General features: G+C 49.2%; 1 protein-coding gene across 4 annotated transcripts in view; it reads right to left on the bottom strand.

Moving 5' to 3' along the window:
- Positions 1-6582: 6582 nt before the first annotated feature.
- Positions 6583-11030, bottom strand: part of WDR7 (WD repeat domain 7) — a 143212-nt gene continuing 138764 nt past the window's right edge. For all 4 annotated transcript variants that reach the window (XM_056325607.1, XM_056325606.1, XM_056325604.1 and 1 more), the window contains 2 exons: positions 9141-9345; positions 6583-8990 (listed from right to left, as the gene is read on the bottom strand). In XM_056325607.1, the coding sequence (XP_056181582.1) occupies positions 9142-9345 (204 nt within the window). In that variant the 3' untranslated portion in view covers positions 6583-8990; position 9141. The remainder of the gene's footprint in view (positions 8991-9140; positions 9346-11030) is intronic.

The raw sequence follows: 11030 nt of genomic DNA, 5'->3' as shown, positions 1-11030 counted from the left end.
GGCCGGCAGACTGTGGTGGGGTTTGGGTTTGACCCCGGAGCATCTGGTGCTCACTCCAAAGGCTCCAGCTCAGCTGCCCATGGGTTGTGGTCATTCTGTGATGGTTTGGTTCCCTCTCACAGAGTCTTTGGCTCCCAGGGTTCATGCTGCTCCCCGTCCTCCCCTCACCTGCCTTCTCCTTGAGCTGGGCAGTCGGGCAAGCTGGCAGAACCATGGTTGCATTTGTTTCCTCAATAAATATGTGACTGCTCTAAAATGGATTTTAATCCACTTTCTGGCTAAACTGCAAACACGGTGAGAATATGCAGCTTGTCTTAATACCTTCTCTGTCCTTAAAGCAGAAATAAGTATTTTTTGTCACTCTGCAGCAGTGCTGTGCACTGCTGAGCAGGCTCCTGTTTGGCTCTGTACCTTTTTGCATTTCATTGCAATTCATTACCATACAGCCTCTGTCTTGAAATATCATAAAAGCCACCTTTGAGATCCTCCTGGAGTAACAAGGCAATTAAAAATGGGTCAACATTATCTTTCAGAAAGGTAGGAAACAGCCTCTTGCCCAGCCACCCACACGGCCGGGTGGCCAGCTGACTGCAAAGCAGCTGGTGCAGCAGCACTGACGGTCCCATCTCCAAATGTCACCCCCAGAGCCTCCACCCTGTCAGCCACCAGGTGACTCAGAATCAGCATGACACATCATGGGGTGGCTGCTCAGGTGCATTCTTGGGCCGAGGTGACCATGAAACTGGACCCAAGTGCTCGCTGTTACTCCCAGTCCTTGCAGGCTGCTAGAGAAGAATTTTTTAATGAGACCTGAATGAAAGAAGCAGCATTCCCACTAGAATCTGGGATAAATTTATAAATGGTCTCACCCCAGTGCCTTCAGTGGAAGGGGATGAGGGCTGGGGTTGGACCCAGAGCCTCAGCTGGGTTTTACAGTGTCACTATTTAATAAGGTGACACAATATTTGGTAACATATAGTCTAAAAGCAGTCAGGTGCAGCAAGCACTGCAAAACATTATCCTTAATACTCATTAACCATCAAATGCACCTCCACAAACTCGGCCAGCAGCGGCAGTGGCAGCAACCCCAGATACGGGGAGACTTCTGGTCATCTCTTCGCCTCGGGCAGTGTGGCATCGGCAGTCCGATGGTGGGGGCAGTGGCTGTGCTCTTGGACAAAGCCCCCATCACGTTTCAGACAGGGTGGGATGCTCCCTCAAAGGCTCTGTTCCTCTGTGGCCCCGGGTACCTGCGCACAGTTGCCATATTCCTCGCATTGCCACCAGGTCTCAGCTGAGAAACGCAGGTAGCACGTACCTAAACCATGGCGTAAGAACGTCGTCTGTTAGAGAGTAACAGAAAAAATAAAGCCAGAAGTCTTTGAGATACTGAAGGTGTAAATGCCATAACATTGCGTCAGGCCCTGATGGGTCCTTGAAGGGGACCTTGGGTATTCCGGCAGTCACAGCCTGGCTGATCTACTGCCACATGCCGAGAGCTCTGTCACTTGAAAGTCTTCTTACCAGCTGTGTCTGCAGATGGGGGCTGGTAAGCGGTGCCAGGCAGAGAGCCGAGCCGGGAGCCTTCTGGCCAGCCTGGCTGCTGGCACCGCTGAAGCTGCAGCCCATGCAGAAGATGAAGAGATGGGTCTTTTTAAATTAACTTGCAATAGGCAAGACCAGAACGTGAAGGGTGGTAAAAGCCGTACTGCAGCCAGCTTCTCCCTCCTCGGCTCTGCATGAACCTGTAAGAGAAATCCTCCTGCTGGAATTCCCTCAGCCTTGCCCGCAACGTTTGTGTGCCCACAGGGGAAGGCTCAGCCTCAGCGGGGCGACAAGAGCCGCAGCCTTCCCTGGTGGCCAGCGCCACCAAGGCACCGGCACCCCTTGGCTGTCCCACGAGGCTGGTCACAGGAGGGTGGCACCGAGCGGTGATGCTGCCAGTGCGGTGAGCCAGGACATGTGCCTGGACAGTGAGGGGCAGGAGGCATACCTTGAGGTCAGAAAGGTGGATTTGGTTTCAGGTTCTTTTTCCTAATTAATCAAATTTAAACTTGCAAGGTGTGCGGATTCCACCACTGTTTTTATGATAAAACCATCAGTTTTCTTGTACTGTATTCTAAATTGGCAGTAGCTCTACAGGAGTGAACAAATGTCTGTTTAAAGTCAGTTACTTCAGTAAATAAATACCTACACACGCACCCCCACACCCACAACCCATTTTAAGCTATTTCAGTCCTTTGCAAATAGGTTTCCAATTTAAAAGAAAAAAAATCAATTAAAGTCATATATTCTAAATGTAACAACCAACAATGATCTTCCCATAGATATCATTCAGCCTTCATTTTAAAAACAAAATCAACATTCAAAAAGCTATGCTGCTGCAGCAGAAAGTTTCACCTTTTAATTTTTTATACAGGATTAATTTTTAATTTTCAGACATCAGAGATAAAGGGAAGTTCCCCATGAGCTCTCCTGTTCAAAGAGTACTCCAGGCAACTATTGCCATCAGGTCTCTATTTATCACACTGGAGGCTCTGACGCGTATTTTTACTGATATTTTTCGTTCAGACAAAAACATTATTGCTGGTAAAGTTTTGGTGTTTGCTAAAGCCGGGCCCAGCCCCGACAGCTCGGTGGGAGCACAGGAGAAACCCCCTGTGCTCCTTTCTCCCCAGCCCCCTGGAAGCATGCTGAGTGACGTCCCTGCCTGGCGCTGGGACCTTCTGAGCTCCCTCGCCACACGCTGTGCCCGAGACCCTGGTATGAGTCAGTGTCATAGATGCTGTTAGGTACATGCTCCTTCCACGCGCGCCCAAAGACCTTGACTGCACAAAGCACCATCTGCAAGGTTTAGCTTATGAGTTGAGTTACTCAAGTGTCTCGCGGAGCCAATGTCCCACAAAACCCACAAAGGATCCTAACAATTTTGCAAAACTCAGAAATGCATCTGGGGACTGCAGCCCTGCAGCAGCCCATCTCGGCTGGCCGCATGTGCCCTGGTGCCCTTGAGCTCCCGTGTGGCCCCGCTTGCCGCCCCTGTGCAGGGGGGAGTGGGAGGGAGCGGAGCTGCCACTCGAGCTTTCGGGGAGCTGGGAACAGAGAGGTGCAGGGGCTGCCACCCGCTGGAGGTCACTTTTCTAAAGGGAGAAGGAAACTCATGTGGCTTCTGGAGCTCGCAGTGTGGAGCTCAGAGAAGAGCTTTAATGTTGGGTTCTGCATGCTGGTTGCTCGTGGAAGCTCCTGCGGCACCCAGAGGACAAAACACCTTCAGGTCCTCTCCAATTCGTGCTACTGGTCTGTCGGCTTTGAAATAGGCAAAGACAGTGCTGAGCAAGTTAAGGGCCTTCCACGTATGCTGCTTTCCTTGGATACAACTCATCAATTTGAAAAAGTAACTTGGCTACAAAAATTACTATTTGAAATCCAACAGAGGTGATGCCCGGAGGGTTTCTATCCTGCATGCTAGCCTTGCCCTGCCCATGCTGAAGGGGCACGCTCAGCACGTGAGGGGCGGGCAGCAGGAACAGCCCCAGTGCCTTGCAGCGTGTCCCTCCGGGTGGGACAGGACCCCTCACCCCCAGGCCTGCTCTAAGCAGACCCCTGCTGGGCGGTCAGGGGGTCCCAAGGCGAGCCTATCCCAGGGACCCACAGACCACCAGCCATGCTGACACCCCAGCTCTGGCTGCACCCTAGGGGGCTCGGCTCTGCGCGACAGTGTGGGGATGCCCCAGGCAGCCGGTGAGCTCGTGCCCAACCCTTAGCACCGGGCCAGAGGGAGCGAGCTACGGGCAGACAGGGCCCTGAGTCAGCTGCAAGGAATGCTGATGGTCGGCAAGACATGTGCCATGGACAATTCTACCATCCTGCTCTTCAGAGAAAATCTCTGATCAATACATTTGATGGAGTTTACACTGACCTTGGTGGTCTGCATTTCCAAATGGCTTTGGTTTAGTCATGATTGACATGTTTTGAGGAGGACATCAACTGAACAGGCACTCGCGCTTTGAATGCGACCTGGCTGCTGCCGCAGTCGGAGTGCAGCCGGCGGGACTGGGCTCCTCCAGACAGGGGGTACAAGCAGGATGCCTGCGGAGCCACATTGTCACCTGCAATGTCCCCACCAGCCCCTGGGCGAGGAGCTGTGACGCGGGAGACCAGGGGGGCCCTCCCTCCTGCTTTATGCCACTGAAAACAGCAAATTGGAAGTGCCTGGTATAATTTCTCTAGAGGTTTTTTTTCTATAAACCTCAAGCGACCTTCATTTCCAGTATCTTACTCCAAATAACGCTAATTAGTGGACAGACAATCTCCATTGCACCAATTTAGGCAGAATATTGTGTGACAGTTCGGAGACAATCATGCATATGTAATTAATAATGTACAAGTCCATCACTCCGTATCTCAATCACCTTCCCTCAGGTTGGCTCGCTTCCCTCAGCCTTAATGCATGCCCTTTCAAGCCGGAGAAAGGAGCACCTTCCCATTTGATCTCATCTGCCCCTTCCTCTCCCTCTGCTCCTCTGTGCCAGGAGCTGTCTGTCCATCTGTCCCCCGTGTGCCGCCCAGCACCCAAACGCCAGTACAGCCGCTCTGTCACTAGCCATGTCCCCTCCGGGCCCTGGTGCCACTGCTGCTCCCGCTCCAACGCGGAACGTGGCTGCCCTGCCCCTCCTTACCTTGCCATGGGCATCCCGGCCAGTCCTTGGTGCTCCCAGCTGTGGTGTGAGCATTGTGCCCTCCCTCCTGCTCCCAAGGTTATGCCCGATGTTGCTCAGCTTTACACAACGTTTCAGGGTGGTTTCCTTGCTTGGATCAGTGCTAAATTAATCCAGCGTGACATCCTAATTGCTCACACTACTCCGCATTGCGTTCAGCATGCTGAATTCCTCAGTGTGATTTTTTATTGCCTCTTGGCCAAAGGTGTGGTTTCATGTCCAGCGCCAGGATGTGGACAGATGCTGGCAGACAGCACGGTGTCACACACGGGAGGATGACCCCCTCCATCCCCCCCTTGCCAGAGCTGCGGCTGGGAAGGGGTGGGCTATGACCCTGGCTGGGGGCCACCCAGCCGCTGGCTTTGCCCCACGCAATGTGGAGGTGCTGGCAGCACTGTGCATGGCAGAATCGCCGGTGGCAGCGTGGGTGGCATGTAGCTCCCTCAGGCCCAGCATGCCGGCAGAAACTGCCAGTGCTCAGTGCCAACGGAGACTTGCTCAGGCAGGAGGAGGAGAGGCCACAGTGCTGCTGGCCACTCTGCGTAGTACCCCAGGATGCAGCCAGAGAGCTAATTATCAAAAATGATGCTGCATAAATGAAAGAAATATCGATCTTTTTGCATCAAAATGCAATCATGCCAAACCAAAGCCAATCAGTGTCCTTGAACGCAGACATATAGCAGGAAACAGGCAGATACCTCGTGTAAGTAAATTGCTTCAGGTGTAGTCTAGGCTTGAGTGTATTTTCATTTCTATTCAATGAGGAGACGGCAGCGAACACTGAGCTCCCTGCATTCGGCCATCTCTCTCCACAGATCAAACAGTTTATATTTTGTGAAGTAAACAGCAAAACCAGCGTGCCTAATTTTTGAAATTCTTCTGGATTTTCTTTTTGACCTTTGGTATTTGTACATTGATGCTCTCTCTAAACCATTGCACAAAAACACCTTGAAGTCTCAAGCTTTAAAAATGAGTCTTCTTTTCTCTTATCCTGTGCAGCCTGGATTATCTTGGCCTTGTCAAAATACATTCTCTAGTTAGGGGTTGGAAATATTTCCCTCCTGGCTCCCAAGTATTGATTTTTCAAGGCTGAGCTCTGCCTGTCAGTTGAGGAGGGGAGAGGTGAGAGTTCGCCCAGCGCTGCCGGCTGTGCCTCCTGCACCATGCAGGCCGCATCATCCACCCAGCCGCTGCCTTACCTGTAAGGAAATACCGCAGCCACTGACGCCTTAACGCATTCGTGCATTCCCCAGACTGGTGCTTTGCATAATTCCTTCGTGGGTTTTTCATTCTGAAGAGCAATTAGGTCACGCGTGACCCGGCTCTGGCCACCCCGGCTCACCCCATGGCACGGGGCTTCCTCTGCAGGCAAACCCATCTGCCATTTAAAAAAAATAACATGTATTGCAGCTTCCAACCCAAACGCAGTGTTACACCAAATACCCGTGGTAATCCAGCACACCAGCTCAGAAGAATCTCAGTGTTTAATTTATTTCAATTATTTTGTTTGGGGGAATGCAAACCATAGGACAAGGAAAGAGCATTGTCTGGCACACGGCAGTGGTGGGGAACTTCTGGAGGATTTCTATTCCCTTGTTTGCCTGGACACGTTGTTTTGGGACTTAAGAGAACATCGTTCCCAGCACCCTCCTTCCTACCTTCGTCAGTTGTAACAGAGGCTGCAGTCCCTTTACCAGGACCCCCACCCCTCTGATGGTGACTCCCCCTGCTTGCTCTCTGCTGATTCTCCAGTGCAAAGGAAGAGGTTTCTTAAACATCGGCGAGACCTCACATTACTGGCCAGTAAATCAGCAGCAGGGAATTACTTACATACCATCAGGCAGATGCCATGAAACCGACACTCTTCAATACAATTCAGTTTTATTTCACAAGCATATTTACACGGGGGAGTTTAATACATACAGAGGATGGGGAGTGGATTCGTCGAGAAGCTGCTGGAGAGGCAGACACTTGAACCATTCACTGTACATGGTGACTTCAATCATCACAACATTTTCATACAGGTGTCTCATCATGTCATCTTTTGCTTGTAAACTGCCAATGAAGCCACATACATCTCTACATTTACAAGGACAAGTCCAAATACAGTGCTAACAAATCAATAAAGCACTAAAAGCTTACACTGGAACGACAATACACACTTCACTGCGGTGCTGAGCGTGCGAGGCTGGGCAGTTCAGGACTGGGCTGCGGAGGTAGCCCAAGCGCACTTGCTGGGGCAGTGGGAAGGCATCGCTGCCGGCCCCTTGCCAGCCCCATGACCAGGCCGGCCCCGCCACCAGCGCTGGTGTGCCCGGGGTGTGTGACTCCTCAGCACACCGACCCCTCGCTGCCAGTGCCTTGGCTCTTGCTATGTGAGCTCACTCAGGACTGTGAGGAAATTTACCGGCTCGCTTCTGCATTTGAGAAAATCCATTACACCTCTAGCTTGAAACAAACATTTTAACGCATATATAATTCAAGATGTTTGTGCACTATACCACAAAGGAAATCACTGCAGGGACACGGTCCACACTCCTGCTGGGCCTGCATTTTGTTCTGAAAGTAAACACACATACATAGGCGAGACTGCCGCAACCCACCGGACAGGATCCCGGGGTACCAGGGGGAGAACGCCTACCGGGTACACAGCGCTCTCCTCATAAGCCTATACTGAAAATTACAGCATTTCATTCTACGGATGGAAAGTCTCTGCTCGCTCTCCTCTTTTTGTTTTGTGTGTTTTTTGTTATTTTTTAATCTCCAAGGTTACATATATATCTGTATAAACACAATGTACATGCACATTGCATTAGTTCACTTAGAAAAGACCCTGATATTCTACTACAGAGTTCTCCACTATACACTACATTCCCACCAGAGAAAAGATTAAAACTTTACAGCAGTTTGTGTTAAACATTCCTAATGGTCTTAATTTCTTGGGTTTTAATTTTTTTTAATTATTTTTAAACAGCAAACAGATATGTAGCATCAGGACTGTAAATCTCAATTTCATGTACACTGTACTACACAGACCACCTAAAAAATAAAATAAAATAAATGCTTTTTATATTTAGAAGCCATTTTTAAAATTCATTTATTCCATTTTGGGGAAGGGAAGATTCTATAAGTACCATTTTTACTTCATTATGTAAAGACAGCCTTCTTAGTTCTGTGAGCTTTCCAGACTAAAATGACAAAGGAAAAGCTATACAAACATATACATCAATATGTTTAAATAAAATAGTATTTTATAGATTTTTTCTTTACTGTGAGCATAAACCAACATACTTCCACACCATTAAATATTTCACAAAATTAGATATGTAAGAAGAGGAAAACACAGTCACTGCTAATGTTACCACAGGAATATTCCTACTGAAGGAAGTGTTTCAATATATCCATTCAAATAACTTACCTTCTACACACTTTTCATCATTTTTCCAGCCAGAATTGCTCCCCCCCAGTGCCATTTGTGCCGCCTCCCCCCAAGGCCTGTGTCCTTCCCCCTGGGCCCCCAGTGAAGGCACCGCAGGGCTGTGGCTGCGACACAAGTGTGGGTGGCACAGCGTGGGTGCACGCTCTCGCTGCCACGCACGTCCTGGCACAAACAGGAGTGGCTTTAGGAAGAAAAAGCTTTTTTTCTTTTTTTTTTTTTTGTCTTTTTTTTTTTTTCCAAAATAAATACCTGCATTGGTAGCAAAAAACACCATTATATATAAATACTCCTTTTTTCAAGTTTGCTATTCCATCTTAAAGAGATTCTTCTTCTTTTTTATTTACATGTGGACTATTCTTTCTTCCAGACTACAGCAAACAGTGACTGGGCACAGCAGCACTTCCCAATTCTCTTAAAAACCAAGACTCTGTATGAGGAAACATCCCCTTCAGATCAGAACACAGGCCATCCCCCTGCCCCGAAAATCAATCCCTCCCCACCCTGCGGCAATGAGCCCCGCACCAAGAAACACACGTGCCTAGCTCTAGGATGCATCACCTGCCATCATTCAGTGGTCACTAGGAGAAAGTACACGTAAACACAAGCCTTTTGGTAAACACTGAGATTCTGCAAGAGTCTCCAAAGGAAAAATGTGTTTAATGAGGGCTGCTGCGTGAACTCAACATCTAGCAAGGAAGGGGCCGGGCTCAGCCCAGCTGCAAAGCCTGGTGTGATTCCTGCTGCTGCGGGTCTGGCCGAGGAGTGCCATCACAGTGTCACTGCTTCTGCTGCGCCACACTGGGAGCACCTTCCTGGCACCTTCCTCCTCCCGGCTGCAAGGAAAAACCAGCTGGTGTCAGTGCAGCCGCCTGGCTGAGCCCACCGCGGTCCGCCGGCACCGCTGAGGACACCCCTTGTGAGGAGCCCAGAGACAAGGGAGAGGGGGAATGATGAGGAACAGCTTTCTAGCATGGGGGATTTACCCTAGACCATAAAGCGATGCTCCTTGCCATCGTGAGCCATGAGGATGACATTGCGGTTGGAGGTCCAGATGAGCCGTGCCAGCCTGAGGGCGTTGTGGGAGCCCGGCGAGGCTGGCTGCACTGGGGGCACCTGGTAGGTTTTGATGCAGCGGAGCTGAGGCGCTGAGTTCAGCATGCCGATGCTCCCCAGGAGAGAGGTGTTCATCTGCAAAGACACCCACAGGTGACCCACCCTGCCTGCCGCTTTTGGGGAGGGTCACCACACACAACTTGCACCCAGACCTCCTACCAGACTTCAGCATCCCCACGATACCCAGGACCAGTGCTGGCTCAAACCAGGCTTAATTAAAACTTCCTTAGTGGCAGTGTTTGCTGGCAGGGCAGTGGAGCGTCCAGGAGTGTGCCGGGTGGTCTGGGTGGTGAAGGACCACGACACACAGCTGTGCGTGAGGGACCTGATAGGCTCAGCGGGCACCATCCCGCGCTCCCTTCGGGACCTCAGAAAGGTGCACTAAGCATAAGCACACACAATCGGAATTTAAGGAAAACCCACAAAATCAGAAAGAACATCTTTGTGCTGGAATATTATCTATCAGAATCATAAAAACCACTAGCACTGATGATACACCGCATAAAGTGCAGTCGTGGTGGTAGGTACAAACAGGAAAAACCCAACAGCAAGAGGGTTTTTAATTGTCTGGTAGACGAAGCAGCCGTTCAGGAGAGATCTGTTGAGTTACACCCTTGGAAAGCAGGCCAGTTCTCACTGATGCGTTCTGTCTAGCTCCGTGTTTATAAAAATGACATTCTCTAATCTAACCCACTGAGATACACAAAATCCTACATATGCTTTCTGGAACACTGCTTTACTCTTAACCCCCTTCCTACTCGTATGTGTCGCAACCCTAGGATTTCCATCCCCGAGACATGCCCCATGGAACCTTGGCAAATCCTGGGACATTTAAGGCGCGTTATTGCTGATGCCACGTCCTGAATTCTGATCAGTACAAAGTACAAGCCATTACTTTTTCCTGGCTCTTCTCGGCAGCAGAGCGGTGTCAGAGAGTGTAAATCATGGCATCTCTAGCAGGGAGCAGGCAAGCACCACTGACATTTTCACAATTTAAATCATCTTGAGTAATAACCCTTTTAAGATGACTAATGTTACTGATTTTCCTGCATTAATAATAGTGCCAAACAGAACACAGAAGGGAAAAATCACTAGTGCACGAGGTCACATTTTAAAACTAAATGTGTAGGTATGTTTAACTCCTTATGTAAAAAACACTTCAACATGAACATTTATACACCTGGAAGAGTGTGGCAGATCACAATTTAAAACTCGTGCCTGACTCTTTTCCCCTGCCAATTCTAAAAGATCTGGCTTGATTGCTTTCTAGATTTTCCCTGAGCACTTAAATTGAATAAACATAACTGATGGATGAAGATTCTTGCTGCTCTCATTTACTGTCTCAGAAAGCACACGATATAGTGATGGGTAATAATTCAGGAATTTTTTACGGCACCTGCAGAACTACTGAACGACACAGAAAATTGTGGAAGTTAATTAAAAAGTGTAACTGGCACTTATGGGCATACCAAGCTCTGTTTTACAGTCTCGTTACCGTAAGACTCAATGATTTTGATAGCACACATCGCTTGATCAAGTCAGCTGCTTCCAAATAATGTATTTTCTAAGTCTAAAGCCTTTTGAAGGTAAAAAAAAAACCCCACAAACCAAACCTGCCTGGGGAAAATAGGCATCAGCCTACAAGTGACAAAACGTATTCCTACCGATGTGAGATTACAAAGAAAAAGGTTGCTTAGGTTAAAGAAAATGAACCTCTAGACACTTCACAAAGTGGTGGTCTGACTCTCAGTTTCTCCTCA

Source organism: Falco biarmicus, chromosome Z, assembly GCF_023638135.1.
Source record: "Falco biarmicus isolate bFalBia1 chromosome Z, bFalBia1.pri, whole genome shotgun sequence".
Classification (NCBI taxonomy): domain Eukaryota; kingdom Metazoa; phylum Chordata; class Aves; order Falconiformes; family Falconidae; genus Falco; species Falco biarmicus.
Note: the sequence above shows the minus strand (reverse complement) of the source record. Positions and strands in the feature narration are given on the sequence as shown.